At 40.3% G+C, this 21337-nt stretch overlaps 1 protein-coding gene across 5 annotated transcripts in view; it reads right to left on the bottom strand.

The window, feature by feature from the left end:
* LOC106580202 (2-oxoglutarate dehydrogenase, mitochondrial) overlaps positions 1–15863 on the bottom strand; it is a 119569-nt gene extending 103706 nt beyond the window's left edge. For all 5 annotated transcript variants that reach the window (XM_014161011.2, XM_014161009.2, XM_014161010.2 and 2 more), the window contains exons 1-2: positions 15640–15863; positions 9935–10315 (exon numbers count right to left, since the gene is read on the bottom strand). In XM_014161011.2, coding sequence (XP_014016486.1) covers positions 9935–10159 — 225 coding nt within the window. In that variant the 5' untranslated portion in view covers positions 10160–10315; positions 15640–15863. The remainder of the gene's footprint in view (positions 1–9934; positions 10316–15639) is intronic.
* Between the last annotated feature and the right edge of the window lie 5474 nt (positions 15864–21337).

Raw genomic sequence — 21337 nt, forward strand, 5'->3', positions numbered from 1 at the left:
GGATTAGTCTTAATAAATGTGCAAAAAAATTCAAAAAACAGTTTTCGCTTTGCTTTGTCATTATGAGGTATTGGGTATAGATTAATTGAATACATTTTTCCGCATAAATTTTAGAATAAGGCCGTAACGTAACAAAATGTGGGAAAAGGGAATGGGTCTGAATACTTTACAAATGCACACAAAATGTGGACACCCCTTCAAAATGAGTGGATTCAGCCACACCCGTTGCTGACAGGTGTATACTGTTTAGTTCTTCTTTTTCTGTGTAAATAACTCATGGACACTAGAAGCTTTAACCAAGTTTCTGTCCAAAAGGTACTGTTGAGCTGTAATTCAGACATCCCAACATTTCTCCCAACACAGATTAAAAGTTAATTTTAGGTTTAGTAACCCCTATACTAATTCCTCGTGACCCCTCCACCCTTTCATCCATTCTAGAATTCCATTCCAGAATAAGATGTAAATGTATTTAATGTCTAATGATTTAAACAAACCCTAAAGCCTTCTGCATTTGCAAGGAGTGTTTGGCCATATAATTTAAATGTGTTACCTTAAGAATCCATTCCCCTTGTATTTCGCCTAGAATCTTCAACCCAAAATACATTTTCCTGTGGCAAATTTCTCATCGTAAGGAATCCGCAATATATACACGTGGATTTCTAACACTCTCTCACCAAGGCAGCCACCTTAACCATTTAGTCTGCTTTACGATTACCTATGGCGATTTTATCTGTACGACCTTCACATTTCACCACTGCTAATTCACTGGGTAACGGACATGCTTCTAATAATGCCTCTTCCTCCAGACCATTTTTTATTAGTGTTCCTGTCACTGTTAACATGCCCCGTTGTGACCACAATGTACCGAAATCATGAACTACTCCAAATGCATACCCCCGTTACTCTTCCCTTCTGTGGTCATGTAACTAGAACCATCTGTATACAATACTTTTCCCGATTTCGATGCCGTCTCTTGCAAATCAGGCCTAAATTGGAGTAATCTGATCTGGGTCACGTGCACGCGATTCACCCTCCCCATGCAACAGCATTAACGACGCAGGATTCAAAGCACCAATCTTATGAAATTGTAGATTTTCCCCATTTAACGTTAATTCCCAGTTTGTCCATCTTGCACTTTCGTGCTGTCCACTATGGCTGCTACTGCGTGTGTAACATACAAATCTACTTTTTGACCCATTGTAATGGAAGCCGTGTTATGCAACACCATTTCTGTCGCCTGTACCGCCCTAAGGCACGGTGGCATTCTTGCCCCTCCTAAGTTTTGCATAACCGTTGCAATGTTTTTCCTGTTCATGAACAATTTTTTTTTTAAAGATAATTTTAGGTTTGGCAATCCCAATGCTGGCACTTGACACAATTGCTTCTTTAACTCGACAAACGCTTCCTCACACTCTATCCTCTCATGGGGACCCTTCCCCACCTTTCGTCCACTCTAAAAGTTTCTCAGCAATTTCAGAGAATGACGAAATAAAATGTCTAACCAAATTGAAAGTTTTCCTGCGCATGCAAGGAGTGTTCGGGCCGTGCCAAAGAACACATTGTTTCTACCCGATCCCGGGTAATGTGCATCTTGCCCTTAGAAATCAAAACCCCAAAATATGTTACCGCTTGCTTTGCTAGTTGTGCTTTGTCATACGATGCTTTATGACCCTGTTCCGCCAAATTGTCTACCAATGTGGTGCGGTCTCGCATGAGTTTCATCTTTTGACACTAATAACAAATCATCCACGTATTGTACCAACACAGAACCTACCATTGACACCCTTTTAACAATTGTTTCAATTCAAAATGATAACAATTGAGACTAATTGTAAATCCCATCGGTACTCTACTAAACATTAGGTAAAACGTTATCTCATACGTCTTCCATCACATAGAAACTGTAATCTCTATGAACCACTTATCGATCAAACAGAGACTATATACCCCTAGGCGAAAGTTCCATTCTTGCTAATCTCAATACGATTAGTTGTTGCTCTTTTGAAAAAGACGCAAACTCTTGTATAGCGGCATTTCCTTCTAATGCAGTAGGTTCCAGTATCACCTTACACTCATTCTTCCAATGCCCGATAGTCCCACATTTAAAAACATCCCCTTACGCTTTGATGTTTTTCTGCTACATTTCTTAGTTTTATCCTGGCCATTGAAACTATAGTTAGTGATTTGCTCTATGGCCCTATTAACCCATCGCACGTCTGCAAGGTGAGCGGAGTTATACTCCACTCCACTCTCAAAACATAATCTTGAATTAAGTCTACCGTTTTCATCACAGGGCTCAAACCTCAAACGTTCCCCAGTTTCTGTGTTGTTTTGGGTTTGTATGTGTGCATTTCAGGAAATGGCTTCCTGGATTCTAAGCAACTGATTGGTCGGCCCCATAGACGATTGAAGCTCTGAACCCTCCCTCTCATCAGGGGAAACAGCTGGTTTCAATTACAAACTCCTTCTCCAGCTGGATAAAAGCCACTGTTCCTTTGTTAGGGAAAAGAGAGCTTCTTGGTATGTGCTGTGTTGGTCAGGTAAAACTGTTGTAAAGTATTTTGTAGCTGGTCCTGCAGAGGCATGTGTATGCCAAAAGGACTATTTGATTATTGAAAATGTTAGTAATTATTCTGTTTTTGTTCCCAGGGGAAGGGGAAGGCACCTTGGGAGTGTTCAGGCAAGAGGCCTGCAGGCATACATATACCCGTAGTATGTACTCTGTCTATGCACACTAAGGTAAGACCTGGGCGGACCACCCCCTGTATTTTGGTTAGCGCGCCAGGTTGCATTAAGAGTAGGTAAGGTAGGAGAGGGGACAATTTTACTATCTTTGCTTTGGTTCCGTCCAGCCCCTTTTCCCCACATTTACAGTGTTAAGGAAATATATTTCTTGTTAACGGTAATATTCTCTGCCCCTGTCATCCTTACCCGCACCTACAATCACATACCTCTTTCACTCCACAGGGAGGTGAGTTGTGTAGCAGGGTGTTGCGTTCCCTCCAAGAGGCGTACGTAACACACCTTTTTCAGATTGCGAACATACCGGTCCTGATTCTTTCTCCATGTTTCTTTAATATCAGCATCAGTGATCAAATTTCGTGATCTCTCCCCTGCGGTTGTCTTTTTCATGCTTGTCCGAATACAACCGTATCGAAGGGTGGTAAAGGTTCTCGTATTCTCACCAGATCGCATAGACACACAACTTCTTTTGTGAAGTGTCATGCCATTGGCCTCTTTGAGTACAGGGAGGACAGTTGACCCCCTCCCCCCTTGCGCCATCCCCCAACCTACCTTCACCCACCCAGGCCCTGTGTGAAAGGGTTGTAAAAACTCTAAGAGGAGAATCTCTTGCCACATGGCCCATAGAGAGACACAGGAAATTCTTCCAACTCACAGAATTGGGGAGCCAAGCGACCTTTGTGTTCTGGAGAAGGTATGGATGATTGGTGAAGAATCCAGCTACGAACTGGTCCGCTTGGTACAATTTTGTGATACTCAGAAGAGACAATATAGCCATATTACCATAAAACTGTTTATATAATAGCCTCAGTGATGAGAGTTGCATCCACATGGTTGTATAGAATGTATTAATAAGGATAAAGCTTTTGTAATGCATTGAGATGCTATGTACTGATGTTAATGTGATAAGCTTGGTACAGGAATACAATTCTAACTCAGTCATCGGCACGCCCCCAGGGACACAGACAGGACCAGGCGTCATGTTCTATGTTCACTATAAACCCCCCCCCCCCCCTGACTTACTAGTCTAACAGAACCGGCCTCAACTCCATTGCGAGTTGGCCAATAGGTTTGACCATCCAAGTACTCTACTGAAAGTGAACTATACCACGTGGTTAACTTTTAGACTATTGCTACCGACAGAATAATAACAAGTCTTTGATATTAATTATTAGTCTGCAGCTAAGTAAATTATATCATTGAACGCGAAGACCAACGAAACATACATTCTATGACGACATTAATGAATGTCGCTTTGAAAGATCCATTCTAACCGAGAGAGAGAACTCTCCAACGGAACGACGCTCCAACAAGGATCCCGACGACACAGAGCGTAAATATATATTGATTGCAATTGTTCTCGAATGAGTGAGCGTTCATGTGCAAAGGATTAGCATATGAATTGTTAATATTAATGAACTCTGTAGGGTCTTCTCAGCTGCCCTTTATGACCCATTGTTCAACAAGACACCAGCCATGCCTGTTTAGACCACTAGGGCACATCACTCTACCAATTCTTTGTGATGATAATTACTGTTTGTATACTTTCTGTGAATGACTTAGTTTAGTGAATAAATGATTTTAAGACAATTGATGTATGGATGACTCTTAGTAAAGACTGGGTTCGTGCAGATACAATTTACGACGTTTGGAATGAGACTGGACGCGAGGTAAAATACACCATTTAAACCAGAAGATAATCGGCCTATACTATAATAGAATATAATATATAATGTTATAATATAGGAAAGTTATTAGGAAAATTATAGCTTTGTAATCTGAATATTTTCCTTGGTGCCCCGATCTCCTAGTTAATTACAATTAAACGATGAATCAGTTTGATCGCGTGATAATAATTACAGGGAGTTAATTGATAAAACATGTCTTCAGTTTAATGGTACCCCAAAGACACGACAGAAGAAAAACATTGCAGCACTGCGCTAAGCTCCGTCTACCCTGTTTGTAGACCCCTTGAGTTTAGAAAGCCAAGAATTACATCCCAAATGGCACCCTGTTCCCTATATAGTGCAATACTTAGATCAAGGCCCATATGGCTCTGGTCAATAGTGCACCATGTAAGGAATACGGTGCCATTTCGGACACAACCATGACGTTAATCTTCCTCTTTCAGATAATAGGCCAACTTGCCATTCACTATCGTTACTACTGTGTATTAACCTGTTGGGGCTAGGGGGCAGTATTTTCACAGCCGGATGAAAAACGTACCCAATTTGAACAGGTTACTACTCTGGCCCAGAAACTAGAATATGCATATTATTAGTAGATTTGGATAGAAAACACTGACGTTTCTAAAACTGTTTGAATGGTGTCTGTGTATAACATAACTCATATGGCAGGCAAAAACCTGAGAAAGTCAAGCAGTAAGTGAAAAATCTGAGTTTGTAGTTTTTTCAAGTGATTGCCTTGACTGTATACAGTGACTTAGGGTTAATTTTGCACTTCCTAAAGCTTCCACTAGATGTCAAGTCTTTAGAACAGTGTTTGAAGATTCTATGGTGAATTTGATGGGAATAACAGCACAAGGAAGTAGGTGTCCCATTATAAGGCATGGGCTCAGTCACGCGCAAGGACTTGGGAGCGAGCTGAGTTCATATTCATTCCTAAAGAGAACGGATAGGTCCGGTTGGAATTTTATTGAAGATATGTTGAACAACCTAAAGATTGATTCTATACATCGTTTGACATGTTTCTACAAACTGTAGTATAACTTTTTGGACTTTCTGTCTGGACTAAGTAAGCATGCACATTATGGATTTGGATAGTGAACTTAAATTATTTGGACATAAATATGAACTTTATCGAACATTTATTGTGGAGCTGGGGTTCCTGGGAGTGCCTTCTGATGAAGATGATCAAAGGTAAGTTAATATTTATAATGTCATTTCTTCGTTTTATTGACTCCAAGATGGCGGGTTTCTGTTTGCTTGTTATTGGTGTCTTCTGGGCTGTACTCAGATTATTGCAAATTGTGCTTTTGCCGTGAACCTTTTTTGAAATCTGACAAAGCGGTTACATTTAGGAGAAGTGTATCTATAATTCTGTGCATAACACTTCTATATTGATCAAAGTTTATGATGAGTATTTCTGTAATATGTGTGCTCACTGTTCTCAACATTACGCGCCAATGTCAAAATGCTGTTTTTGGACATAAATATGAACTTTATCGAGCAAAACATACATGTATTGTAACAATAGGAGTGTCATCTGATGAAGATCGTCAAAGGTTAGTGCGTAATTTTAGCTGAATTTCTGGTATTTCACGCCTGTCCTTGCTAGGAAAATGGCTGTGGTTTTTCTTGTTGGAACTGTCCTAACGTAATCTAATTTTATGCTTTCGCCGTAAAGCCTTTTTGAAATCGGACAATGTGGTTGGATTAACAAGAGTCTTATCTTTAAAAATGGTGTAAAATAGTTGATTGTTTGAGAAAATGGAATGAGATTTTAGCTGTTTTGAATTTGGCGCTCTGATTTTACACTGGCTGTTGTCAATCAATCCCGTTAACGGGATAAGAACCGGAAGGGGTCCCCTAGAGGTTAACAGCCATTATAAGTTAACTCACTTCTAATGCAGATGACCATCTATTGAGGTGATATGCAAGAGCTTTGACATTGTACTGTATATGGACTACCCAGAGCAATGTTATTATGCAAGAAATCAAAGGACATTGGATTAATTAAAAGTTCATCATGTTCCTAAACACCAGTCAAAACCACAATAGTTTGTGCCAAGTAGTCTGTTGCAGACTAGTGGTAAAGTGGAGGCACCAACTTCACTGCAAATGACTGCTGAGCTCTAACAGCGGTTAGTGTGGTCAGATGTGATATGAAACATCTTAAATTAAAACAATCAACAGCCCATTGATCATTCTGTATAACAGAGAGAAGCTTTCCAAAACACACCCTGGCACTGGCAATATAAAATCGAATCGGTCTGAAGGATGGCGGGAAATGTAAGTAACAATATGAATAAGCCCCATCCCCTCTTGGAGCCATGATGACACCATCTTGCTGACCTTGCCTGTGTGAGTGGGGAGCACTCAACCCAGCCCTCCAGCTCCCTACTGACGGGCCAGCTGTGTGACAGAGCTGTTAACTTCTTTGGGATAGGGGGCAGTATTTTCACATCTGGATGAAAAGCGTGCCCAGAGTAAACTGCCTGCTACTCATGCCCAGAAGCTAGATTTGGATAGAAAACACACTGAAGTTTCTAAAATTGTTTGAATGATGTCTGAGTATAACAGAACTCATATGGCAGAGGGGGGGGGCACAGTTTGGGAACCACTGCCCTAGACCTACTACAATTTGCATACCGCCCAACAGATCCACGGACGACAATTGCTATCGCACTGCACACTTCCCTATCCCATCTGGACAAGAGGAATACTCATGTAAAAATGCTGTTCAACTACAGCTCAGCCTTCAACACCCAAGTGCCCTCCAAGCTCATCACTAAGCTTGGGGTCCTGGGTCTGGACCCCACAAGGGTGCGTGCTCAGCCCCCTCCTGTACTCTCGGTTCACCCATGACTGCATGGCCACACACACCTCAAATGCAATCCAGTTTGCAGACGACAACAGTGGTAGGCATGATTACCAACAATGACAAGACAGCCTACAGGGAGAAGGTGAGGGCCCTGGCTGAGTGGTGCCAGGAAAAAAACTACATTAAACTTACTCTTCAGTTAGCATATACTGGTCTCCGTCTCTCAAACAGACACCCTTCTCTCTCCCACAAACACACACTGCTCCCAACTTTGAAAATGTTAGGCACCAAACAGGACTGTTGTTTCATGTAGTTAATCTGTTTGTAAGGCCAAATAAAATGTGGCCATTTTTTATACTTCAAGGGGTCTTAAAATTCTAAATCAAAGGGAAAAAAATTATCCTTGGGCTGACCTTTAAAAAAATTAAAAAATTTAAAAAAATCCATAACTTATAATTACTGACCATAGCTAGACAACCACTAAGAACTGACAACTCCTACTAAACACCACAACAACAAAAAACTACTGACCACACAGCTCCTGAACCACACTACAAAACTACTGGCCACAACCACACAACTGATGACCAACTGTAGTTTAGAAATTGATCCAAAGTAATAAGATTGATAGAGTAGACTATCAAAGTAATCAGAACAATTATTTTCCAAATTTACCTTTGACTATACGTAACAGCTTTGCTTTAAATAGTAATACTTTAAAGAGCTTTAGCAAGCCCCACAACTTTACTTGTAAAGTTACCATCTAGATATTATTAATCCTACTGACAGTCGCTTTCTCCTAATCTTTGGTCTTGGCCATGGTGGAGAGTTTAGAATCTGATTGCTTCTGTGGACAGGTGTCTTTTTTACAGGTAACAAGCTGCGGTTAGGAGCACTCCCTTTAAGAGAAAATCCCAAAGGCGGGGGCGGTCGGGTCACGCGCCTAAGCCCAGTGTCCCTTGATCGGCCACTTGAGAAAGGCGATAATGTGTTTCAGCCTGGGGCTGGAATGACGACATTCTGTTTTTTCCCGGGCTCTGAGCGCCTATGGACGACGTGGGAAGTGTCACGTTAGAGCAGAGATCCTTAGTAAATGATAGAGATGGAAAAGAAGTTCAAGAAATGGTCAGACAGGCTACTTCCTGTAAAGGAATCTCTCAGGTTTTGACCTGCCATTTGAGTTCTGTTATACTCACAGACACCATTCAAACAGTTTTAGAAAATTTAGGGTGTTTTCTATCCATATGTAATAAGTATATGCATATTCTAGTTACTGGGTAGGAGTGGTAACCAGATTAAATCGGGTATGTTTTTTATCCAGCCGTGTCAATACTGCCCCCTAGCCCTAACAGGATAAGACACCTGGGAGCCAGAAATCTTTGATTGAGAGGGGGTCAAATACTTATTTCCCTCATTAAAATGCAAATCAATTTATAACATTTTTGACATGTTTTTCTGGATTTTTGTTGTTATTCTGTCTCTCACTGTTCAAATAAACCTACCATTAAAATTATAGACTGATCATTTCTGTCAGTGGGCAAACGTACAAAATCAGCAGGGGATCAAATACTTTTTTCCCTCACTGTACTTATCTACCTCAAATTACTCCAGTATCCCTGCACATTAAATTTGGTATTGGCACCGACCCTGTACATAGCTTCCACGTTTTTCATATATATATGCATACACTTATTTATTAGTTATACTATTTTGATATTGATTACTGCACTGTTGGGTAGAGCTTGAACTTGATGACTTTAAGGAATGAAAAATAAAGTCTAAAAACATAGTAATATACACAAATGGAGATTATATTATTTCATAGAAATTTCCTATTGATGTCTACCCAATGTGGAGCTGACCGAGACAATGGGATGTTTTGGCAATTGAATGTTCCCTATTTTTGGCTTTGGAAAAAATATATCGAAACCCAAAACCTCAAAAAGCACTAATAGCAATGCCACAGAGGACTGGCTCTGGTCTATACTGCCGACCAGCATTCAGCCTAAAGGCTAGCCTAATAATAGCAGGACAGGCAGACCGTGGTCAGAGATCACAGCAATCCTGTGACAACGCTCCAGTAGCTAGCTATAAATACACAAACAGGGATCTCAGCAATGTGACCTTGCTGTCAAACAGGTGCCTATGCAGCTGTACATATTTAACCTAGCCTGCCTTTCCTAAATTCATTATATTATGTAAACTGGTAACATTTAAAACCACCAAACAATTACTCAAAGCTACAACTGGTGTGTGCACGGAAGAGTAAGTTACATGGCAGCAGAACTCATTCTGGAGCAATTGCTTTGCCACAGGACTGTAATGTTCGAGAACTGAGTGTTTCATAGGCAGTATTGGTGAATAACCGTGTTTTTTGGGAGGGCATTAACAAAACATTAGAAACCCTTGTAACGCATGGGCACATTTGGGGATGCAGTCTACAAATATTTTGCCACTTGGTATTGCAAGCAGTTTTTAAAATAACCAAAGAAAAATGCCTCAATCTTGTATGATGGGCTAATTATCATAGACGTGTTAACAATGCTGCATTCTCTGCACTGTAACCGCCCATGAATTTCACACCACCAAAAAAATAAAAAATAACCCCCAGAGACAGAAGGAACATCTCCCTCTATAGGAGGTAGATGTCCTTCCAGCACCCCAATATTCTAGAAGTAAAGGGCCTTACCTTATGCACACTCTTGGGGTCCTCTAGCCATGAATAATACATCTCCTCCACGTAATTAGAGCTTGTTCCATTGAGGAAAGGCTCTGCAGCCACAGGTGAAGTGTAGCACCTGACTGGCTGAAACGTCTTTGGTCCAGCCGCAGGCCTCTGCTGTGAAAAGTTCTGAGAAGTCTGAGAGACCGTCAGTGGCCGCAGCCGGGCAGCACAAGTCCTTAAGCGGTGCATCGCAGTCCTTTAGCACACAACTCGCCTGTCTCTCAAACAACCACAGAGCAGGTTTGAGACTCCTTTCACTTCAACCAAACTGCAGTCAAATGATCCACTGGAAACCTATTTTTCCAGAGGGCCTTTGATTTCCACTTGTCAGCGGTCTTTCCTGACCTGCAAAAGATTGAGAGGTTGTGTGTATATATAGGCAATGATAAGAGAGGAAAAGGGACAGCCTGATACATCATTTTTTTTAAATAAAAAACAGGGCAAAGCAAACTGTCACTGCCAGTACTATTCTATACACCAAGGTTCTCCAACCTTTTCTAGCATGAGAGCTACTTAAAAAAAAAAAAAAAATGTCACGAGCTACTGTTTTTTTTATAGCTTTCAAGTAGTCCCATTCTTCTGCTTTACCCTGCAACTTTTCCGCGGGTCCTTGGTGTACAAGAGTGTGTGTCATTATACACCTAGTAAAATAATGGTGAATACGTTTTTTTTCTATGAATATTACAATTATTCAGAGAAACAACGAAGTTGTTAAAAAAAATTTAAGAAAAACAATGCATGTAGCCTCCTTTCATAATTGCATGGCAAGCTACTCATAGGTGGGCTGCGAGCTACTGGAAGCTCACGATCTACCTGTTGGAGACCCCTGCTATATACACACAGTAATGAAAACTGTCAAAACAAATTATGCAATTTTAATTTTAAGGGCATGAGAGTACAGTTTAATGAGGGCTGGGTTAAAGCCCAAAAACATTATGACAAACTTAAGTCGATCTCAGATGGGCAAAAAAAAAAAGTTTAAAAACAGTGGCCTTGAGGGCCACACCGGATTTTAAACATTTAAACGGTGGGCCGCACAGATTTTTTTTATGACCAATTTGTCTGTCAAAATTGATTTGCGGGCCAAAAAAAGGCTAGTAGTAGTTTGAAAATATATAGGTCCATTATACAGTGTACAAAACCTTAACACCTGATCATTCCATGACAGACTAACCAGGTGAATGCTATGATTCGCTTCAATCAGTGTAGAAGGTAGGAGGCTTGAGACAATTGAGACATGGATTGATGATGTGTGCCATTCAAAGGGTGAATGGGCAAGACAAAATACTTAAGTGCCTTTGAACGGGGTATCAAATAGCCACCAGTCTCAAATAGCCACCTGTTGGTTTAATAGCTGGACAATAGCACACATTTCAGAAAATAAACACTGGCTCTAAATAAATTGTTTACAAGGTTACCATGAATTGTTTAAGGTTTAATTTGATACATTAAATAATTCAGTAATGACTCAGAAAAATGCCAATCCGTCTTTAAATCGCCATTAAGAAACTGCTAGTCATTGGCTGCTAACAACTGAGAACTGCTAACTAACTGGCAAGTACAAAAAGTAAAAACTAACAGCAAATGTACCCAACAAATTTGTAGTCACTGCGCGCTATGAATATGGTACCAAATACTTCACTTTTTACTAGGGGTCTGCCGAGTAGTAGGACAAAACGAGTATCGTAACAGATGTGGGCAAATTTCTGGATATTATTATGATCCAAGTATTTTTTATAATTATCTTGGGGGGAGGGTTGCCATTAGTCAGTCACTTTGGCAGCAGCTAATGGGGATCCATAATAAATACAAAAATCCACACCGAAGCGTACATGTTGGACCTCAAGTATGTTGGCAAGGGCATCCTGTCTGGTGCTGAGATCAACAAGGCTTATGGTGTCATCGCTAACGTGTCTCGCCACCTTGGCCTGGATGAGGGCAAGGTTCTTAGCAGTCTGGCGAAATACACTTCCAAGCAAGAGCTTTGGGATGGAGATACAATATGGCAGTCGTGCCAACATCTCATCAGCCACCTGGTGGAAGGGACTTTGTGAATCTGAGGCTCTTTCCACTGTTGCCGCCATCATCCTCCAAATCCCACCAACATCAGCCGACTCAGAGCGCAACTGGGCCTTGTTTGGGAACACACACACCAAAGCACGCAACAGGCTGACCAATACAACAGTTGAAAAATTGGTGGCCACATGGGCAAATTTGAGGCTTTTTGAGCCTGACAACGAGCCACCCTCAACAAGGTTGGAAAGTGACAGTGAAGAGGAGGCCTCAGAGTCTGTTTGAAGAGGTGGACATTGAGGTCCAGGGAGAAGACATGGAAGCCTGAGAGGAAGACAACCAAAGCTTTAGTTTCATTTTACAGATGTTGAAAAAGTATTTGGGAGATGCGATGGATCATTGGGGATCATTCAATATTGTTGTTCAGTGAAATCATCCCATGTGAAGAGTCAACTCATGTAATTAAAGTTCAATTTGTAACTAAAGTTTTTTTAATTCTATTGGAAGAATAAGATTTAAGAATTTGCAATTATGTCTACTTATGATAAGGTAAAAGGTTTACGTTTGTCTCCATATGAAATGGTAAATATATCCAATGCAAAAAACATCTACATTTAAATTAATTCCCATATATTCCCGTTAATTCCCACGGAAAGTTCCCACCTCTGAATAATCCCCAAAATGTGCAACCCTACTGAGATGAATGAGCCAATTGTAAACTGGGGATGATTAGGTGTCATGAAGGCCAGATTGGGAATTTAGCCAGGACACCAGGGTTAACACTCCTACTCTTACGATAGGTGCCATGGGATCTTTAGTGACCACAGAGTCAGGACACCCGCTTTTACGTCCCATCCGAAAGACAGTACCCGACACAGGGCAATGTCCCCAGTGCATTCTGACAAAGAACAGCAAAGGTAATCCAATTTTTCTTATAGTAAATCTGAGTTTGGTGAGGGCCAAACTTGGTGGGTGTCAAATTAGCTAGCCGTGATGGCCGTGCTATGTACTCAGAATATTGCAAAATGTGCTTTCACCAAAAAGCTATTTTAAAATCTGACACCGCGATTGCATAAAGAAGTTCTGTATCTATAAATCTTAAAATAATTGTAATGTATTTTGTGAACGTTATTCATGAGTTATTTAGTAAATTCACCGGAAGTTTGCGGTGGGTATGCTAGTTCTGAACATCACATGCTAATGTAAAAAGCTGTTTTTTGATATAAATATGAACTTGATTGAACAAAACATGCATGTATTGTATAACATAATGTCCTAGGAGTGTCATCTGATGAAAATCAAAGGTTAGTGCTGTATTTAGCTGTGGTTTTGGTTTTTGTGACATATATGCTTGCTTTGAAAATGGCTGTGTGATTATTTTTGGCAGGGTACTCTCCTGACATAATCTAATGTTTTGCTTTCGCTGTAAAGCCTTTTTGAAATCGGACAATGTGGTTAAATTAACGAGAGTCTTATCTTTCAAATGGTGTGATATGTTTGAGAACTTTGAATGACATTTTGTGGTATGAAATTTGGCGCTCTGATTTGTCACTGGCTGTTGAATAGTGTGGAATGATTTCGTCCCACCTCCCCTAGAGAGGTTAATATGATTTGTAGCTCAGAAATCCCATTTTCTTTGCCAGTTGTTAGCAAGCTAACATTGAACGTAGTTGGTTAGCTTTTGCTAGCTGCAGATGCATACTACAGCATTTCATGCATGGTGACTAGCTATGATAAACCATTTGTACTGCATCTATGGGTTGGGATTTTGGTTCATTGTTCATCTCGCAAGCAATTTGGGGGAGAAATACTCTGAATTCTGCATTAACACGACCCCTAAATTCAACATGCTAGTTAATCCAAGTAAGAGGCCGAATTAATAAAGGTGACAGGGCATCAGATTGTGTTAGCTTTCTGCCATGTTTGACAAGTCTTCTCTGTTCTGAGTAGAGCAGGCCTGTTGCCCTAGGGCAGGGCTGTCCAACCCTGTTCCTGGAGAGCTATCCTACTGTAGGTTTTCAATCCAACCCCAGTTGTAACCAACCTGATTCAGCTTTCAAGCAGCTAATTATTAGAATCAGGTGCGCTAGATGAGGGTTGGAGTGAAAACCTACAGGATGGTAGCTCTCCAGGAACAGGGTTGGACATCCCTGCCCGAGGGACTCCAGACAACGTGTAGCCTACACATGCTGCTCCAGAGCCAGTACTGTTCATTTGCACAATGTCTCTTGTTCACATTCGCTTGTAAATGTCCAAACTCACCAAAAATGACATTCAGTAGCTCACCCCACACACACAAACTTTATGAGCTGGATTGCCCATCTTCGTTAGGGCTCGTTACCAAATTTAATGGTTATTTCTTAATTTTCTGGCACACCCTTGTGCAACGTATATCCCGAGTGGCGCAGCGGTCTAAGGCACTGCATCGCAGTGCAGTCCTGGTTCAAATCCAGGCTGCATCACATCCGGCCGTGATTGGGAGTCCCATTGGGCGGCACACAATTGGCCCAACATCATCCGGGTTTGGCAGTCATTGGAAATAAGAATTTGTTCTTAACTGAGTTGCCTAGTTAAATAATGATTAAAGAAATATTAACATAAAAATTAGACAGTATGAAAATCTGAATACCGTCCAACCCTAGAGGCTATGTTTTTGTGCATTCATGGACAAGTGTGGGCATGCTGTGGTGTGTATTGTGCATAGTATGGGCTTCTGCAGCACCCCCTGAAATCGAAATATAATATTATTATTTTTTTATCACCAAAGTAGGGCACTGGGCCTTTATTACTACTACTGTAGTACCTGCACGGATATAGCCGTCTGTAGCGCGGGCAACAAAACTATCAGTATGATATTGGTCGCTAGCCTCTTAACAATGAAAGTTGTGGAGGGGTCTGAAAACTCGCTAAATATAGCGACAACTTCGCTAAATTAGCAGCAATGGCCACTACGCCTGTTTTGACCTTGCATTCATACTTTAAATATTCTCCGTTCTCCTTCACCACCTAATGTGAACCCGCCTAAAATTGCTATTCTAAAGAGCCCATTGGTAAACTAAATGAAATCGCGCATGAAAACAGGACCAGATGTCAATCACTTTGTTCATACAAGACATGGGTTTCCGACTGGCAAAACACAATGTTCTAACGTCAGTTAACAAACAAGCATATGTTGAATTCTAACAGTTGGTCTGTAGTTTGAGATATAATTTAGTATATAATTTGACTAAAACTAAGTAAGCCGGGCAAGGGGCCTGCTTCAATGGCATGATTCTCTCGCACACACAAGATTTTTTATTAACGTTAACTGGCTAGTTATACAACTAACGTTACGTTAACTTTGGGTTTCTTTTAGCCTTTAACTATCAGCTAGATAACATAGATATCGATCATTACTGACCACAAACCAATGAAACGTGTGAATGTTCCAAATGAACAGTAACATTTATTTATTTTTAATCCCAAGAATTGCTGGCTAGCCAACTCTTGAAAAACCAGAACTAACTAACGTTACTTCGTAGCAGCGACTACTGGACTGACAATGCTCCTCGTTGAAGCAAAATAAGTGTTGTATAAACTTCACAGAAATCACCTACTTTCAATATCAAGTCGTTTGAAGATTGAATATGAAGCTAATCTAGTGGCTCCTAAATTACCTCTTTCTCGTTGCCCTCTGTGTCCTGAATGAAAATGACAGCTAAGCACACCAAAAACAACAGCGATATGCTTAGGAGCCTGCTTCTTCTTCTATGGTATAATTGCTTCCTCTTCGATGGGGTTTAATGGTGCATTACCGCCACCAGCTGGACGGGGTATTGAATACGAAACAAAAACAGCGGGAAAGGGGAAAACGACATCATACAAAATTAAACACTTCAACTAACAAAACCCATACTACTTCAATCATAGTCCACTCCAAAATACACCCATACACACGCTCAGGGGCCTGTGATGGCAGAGCATTCACCAACAGGATTTCTTGCAAGGCCTCAGCTGTGAAATCACAAAGACCCCAAAAACGTTCAGCTGCATTCACAACGATTCCAATTTTCTTAGACTTCTCCTCCGCTTGTGCTGTACAGTTTATGACCATTGCAATAAATAATACAAAGTCCACTTTTTTAACATGTATCATTTCACTATCCCTCAGTCGATGAGAACCCTTCAAATCAAATCAAATTTTATTGGTCACATACAAGTGGTTAGCAGATGTTATTGCGGGTGTAACGAAATGCGTGTGCTTCTAGCTCCAACAGTGCAGTAATATCTAACAAATTATACAATATATACCCAATACACACAAATCTAAGTAGGAATGAATTAAGACTATATACATATGGCCTAGCGATGTCAGAGCGGAACAGACTAAGATACAGTAAAATAGCATATACATGTGAGATGAGTAATGCAAGATATGTATGTATTATTAAGTGAATGAGATACCGTAGAATAGTATAGAATACAGAATAAACATATGAACTGAGTAATGCAAGATATTTAAGTAAACATTATTAAGTGACTAAGAAACCATAGAATAGTATAGAATATAGTATATACATATGAGATCAGTAATGCCAGATATGTGACTAGTGTTCCATTACTTAAAGTGGCCAGTGATTCCTAGTCTATGCCTATAGGCAGAAGCCTCTAATGTGCTAGTGATGGCTGTTTAACAGTATGATGGCCTTGAGATAGAAGCTGTTTTTCAGTCTCTCAGTAACTGCCATTTTTTCCTTAACTATAGACTTAAGAAGAAAGTTAAGCAAAGTTGCTATTCCTCAATAAAGTTATTGGAAATGTTCTTAATTGTTTTCCTGAGTTTCTTCCTCTGAAGAAATTTAAGAAGAAATGGATTATTGAAAATAATGCTTTTGGATTTCTTCTTGGAAATGTACTTACCTTTAGGACAGCTAAACCCTTCTCTTGTGCAGACTGGGCCCAGGAGGTGAGCGTTTTTAAAAATACATTATAACTAAAAACATCAATATAAACCTTAATTTGAAAAGCTTTTAATGACATATTTGACAATAATAAATATTATTATAATAATTTTTGAAATGGTCATAATATCAAATGATGACAAAGCTAAATGTATTGATTAGAAAAGCTATTAAAATAACATAAACCAAAAAACAGAATAATCAAACAGGAATATTTAGTGATTTAAAGCTTACTATGATACTGTACATTAAAGGATGGAAGTTCTTTGAGTAGGTGCTAGAGAGAGGGAGAACCCACAGAGGCCTCTCAGAGATCGGATAAATCCTCGACATGTCCCTGACCATGTTCTAGTGAGGAAATATCGACTACCACGAGACTCTGTCATGTACTTGGCTGACCTTTTAAATGAAAACTTAAAAATAAAGACCATGAGATCATGATAGCACTGAGATTCCTAGCATCGGGATCCTTTACATTTTTGTCATTTAGCAGACACTCTTATCCAGAGCGACTTACAGTATTGAATACATTCATTTCATGCATTTTTTATTTATTTTTTATACCGGCCACCCGTGGGAATCGAACCCACAACCCTGGCGTTGCACACACCGTGCTCTACCAACTGAGCCACAGGGAAGACTGCAAGCCTTGCTTGCAGGGACAGCGGGAGTTAATCAGTCCTCTGTGAGTCAGGTGGTTAGTACGGTGTGTGATGCACTGTGTCGTCATGTGCAAAGATTCAAGTTCCCATCAAATGCAGCTGAACAAATAAGCACCAAACAAAAGTTTGAGGTGGCTAACTTCCCCAATGTCCTTGGTGTTGTGGATGGGACCATGTGGCAGAAAAGGTCAGTGACGATAACCAGCTTCTGTCAAAACATGTCTACATAAGTAGAGTTTGCACACCACCAAAATGTATTATTTCAGTAGTATCGTGTCTTTGGCATAATTAAAGTGAAGACTTATTTTATCAAATCAATTCTCTGTAATTATTGTTACGTGATTAAACTAATCATGTAAATGTAATTAACTAGGAAGTCAGGGCACCAAGGAAAATCTTCAGATTACAAAGTTATAATTTTCCTAATATAACTCCTTAGATAATTTAATATCTGATTAATTAGTCTTCTAATTAATTAATTATTATTTACCTCACGTTAGTCTCATTCCAAACGTCGTAAATTGTTGGTTATCTGTACGAACCCAGCCTTTACTATGAATCATCCATATACCAATTGTCTTAATCATTTATTTACTAACTAACTAAATAATCACAGAAATGCATAAACAAACAAACAGTAGATAAAGTTACAAGGAAATGATAGGGGAGGTTCCCTAGTGGGCTAAGCCGATATGACGGCTTGGAGGACAAAGGGAAGTGGGTGTGGACTAAGAACAGTGGGAAAGACAAAAAAGGAATCACTACACAGTTGATAATTATATTAATTGAAATGCTAATCCTTTAAACATGAACACTCAACCGGGAATAACTGCAATCAATATATATTTACGCTCAGTGTGTGGTCGTGATCTCTATTGGAATCATCAGTTGGAGAGTTTATCCGAGCATCTCTCTCTCTCTGCTTCCATGAAGATCAGTCTTGCGTGGTTAGAATGGATACTTCAGAGTACCATTCAGAAATGTTCTCATAGATTAGATGTTTCGGCGGTTGTCGGTCTTCACATCCCAGGTTGACATAATTTCTAGCTGCAGACTAGTAATTAGTATCTAAGATTTGCTCTTATTCTGTCGGAATCGATAATCTCAGAGTTTAACCATTTCCCACCAGGTAGCCAATGCTCCACGTGGTATGGTTAGGAATTCAACAACCATTACAACCTTAGCTTATACTGAGGTTTTTGTGGTCTGAACTCAACCTGTGCCCCCACGGTGTTCATCGACGGAATGCATGGTCTGGAAGGGAATTTCCTCAGGAGGGTTTTTATTCGTAACAGTAGAAAAGGGCTGTTCCATGACGCCAGATCATGTCTGTGCTCACGGGGGCGGGCCAATGACTTGGTTCAACTTTAAAGGGAATGCAATTCTCTTTCATTAAAGGTTTAACATCACCTTACATCATTTCACAAATAGTTTAATCTTTACTCATTAATTTTATACAAGAATTAGATGCAAATCCCATAATTGAGAAATGTACCGTACATATTCAGAGATCTAGTTATGTGTGTTTTCTGTCCTCTCTGAGGTCACCAAATGAAATACACTCGTCATACACATCCCTTAAGTGTCCACGGACCATTCCCACCTTCTCACAAGTGGACCTTTTGTGTCAAATCCCCATTTTGGAGATTTAGGAGTTTGCCATGTGAAATCCTTTGTTCTTTCTGTGTCTCTTTCTGCATGGCCAGGGGGAGAGAGTCTCTTCCAGGAATTTACAACCTGAGATAACAGAACCTGGGTGTAGGAGAGAAAGTGAGAGAGAGAGAGGGGGGGATGCCACAATCTATACCCAGAAAGGGCCACGTCATGACAGTAGGCTTTATAAGGATCTGATGTAGTCTTTCTTACCATTTCTACTGATAAGGTCCACGTGATGAGGAGGAGATGTATGTTAATCAAAAGAACTTCCACTCTATCGATATGCAAGTAGTCTGCAATGCCACACTAGCCTTCACAAATTATGTTTCCAAATGGCACAGAAGCAAACATTACTCCTTCATTGTATCAAATACAGCCAGGGGAATCAAGTTTGAGGAAGGTCACATTCCTGATGTGTGGCTATTAGGTAAAGAAATCAAATCACTAACCCTTTCTTTTCTTTACCTGACACCTGTGGAATTGTTTTGTGGTCCGCAGCACACTTAAAAATAGTGTTGCTTCTTTTGATATAAATGTACTACTTTGTATGTTTGGGTTTTTGGTGATAGTGGCTATGGACAAAAAACAATGCTCATGTCACCAATCCTACACACTAAAAACGATGCAGAAGAGAACTACAACCGTGCTCAGATGAAAACGTGGAGTTAAGTAGAGAGATCTAAAGGAGTCCTAAAATCCAGATTCAAAGGCATTGTTATTTTATACAGCCCAGAAAAAACATGGAAGATCATAACCTCAGCATGAATCTTGCACAAAATCTGCATACAAAACAGGGTGCCACATACCAATATACCTGACATTCCACCAGCTGTACCTGACCAGGATGTTGACGCTGACCACAATGCCGCTGGTAGATGCAATGCTGGCCTACAGTCACGTTTGCTCCCTCTCCGGCCTCTAGGTCACCAGGTTGCTCGTTATGGCGCACACCTGTCACCATCGTTAAGCGCACCTGTGTGTTGTCAGACTCACCTGGACTCCATCGCTTCCCTGATTACCTTCGCGATATACAGTTGAAGTCAGAAGTTTACATACACCTTAGCCAAATACATTTAATCTCAGTTTTTCACAATTCCTGACATTTAATCCTAGTAAAAATTCCCTGTCTTAGGTCAGTTAGGATCACCACTTTATTTTAAGAATGTGAAATGTCAGAATAATAGTTGAGAGAATGATTTATTTCAGCTTTTATTTCTTTCATCGCATTCCCAGTGGGTCCGAAGTTTACATACACTCAATTAGTATTTGGTAGAATTGCCTTTAAATTGTTTAACTTGGGTCAAACGTTTCAGGTAGCCTTCCACAAGCTTCCCACAATAAGTTGGGTGAAGTCAAGTTTGTAGGCCTCCTTGCTCGCACATGCTTTTTCAGTTCTGCCCACAGATTTTTTATAGGATTGAGGTCAGGGCTTTGTGATGGCCACACCAATACCTTGACTTTGTTGTCCTTAAGCCATTTTGCAACAACTTTGGAAGTATGCTTGTCCATTTGGAAGACCCATTTTGAAGACCCATTTGCGACCAAGCTTTCACTTCTTGACTGATGTCTTGAGATGTTGCTTCAATATATCCACATAATGTTCTTTCCTCATGATGCCATCTATTTTGCTGCCACCCCCGTGCTTCATGGTTGGGATGGTGATCTTCGGCTTGCAAGCCTCCCCCTTTTTCCTCCAAACATAACGATGGTCATTATGGCCAAACAGTTCTATTTTTGTTTCATCAGACCAGAGGATATTTCTCCAAAAAGTACAATCTTTGTCCCCATGTGCAATTGCAAACCGTAGTCTGGCTTTTTTATGGCGGTTTTGGAGCAGTGGCTTCTTCCTTGTTGAGCGGTCTACCAGGTTATGTTGATACAAGACTCGTTTTACTGTGGATATAGATACTTTTGTACCTGTTTTCTCCAGCATCTTCACAAGGTCCCTTGCAGTTGTTCTGGGATTGATTTGCACTTTTCGCACCAAAGTACGTTCATCTCTAGGAGACAGAACGCGTCTCCTTCCTGAGCGGTATGATGGCTGCGTGGTCCCATGGTGTTTATACTTGCGTACTATTGTTTGTACAAATGAACGT

Source organism: Salmo salar, chromosome ssa20, assembly GCF_905237065.1.
Source record: "Salmo salar chromosome ssa20, Ssal_v3.1, whole genome shotgun sequence".
Classification (NCBI taxonomy): Eukaryota; Metazoa; Chordata; class Actinopteri; order Salmoniformes; family Salmonidae; genus Salmo; species Salmo salar.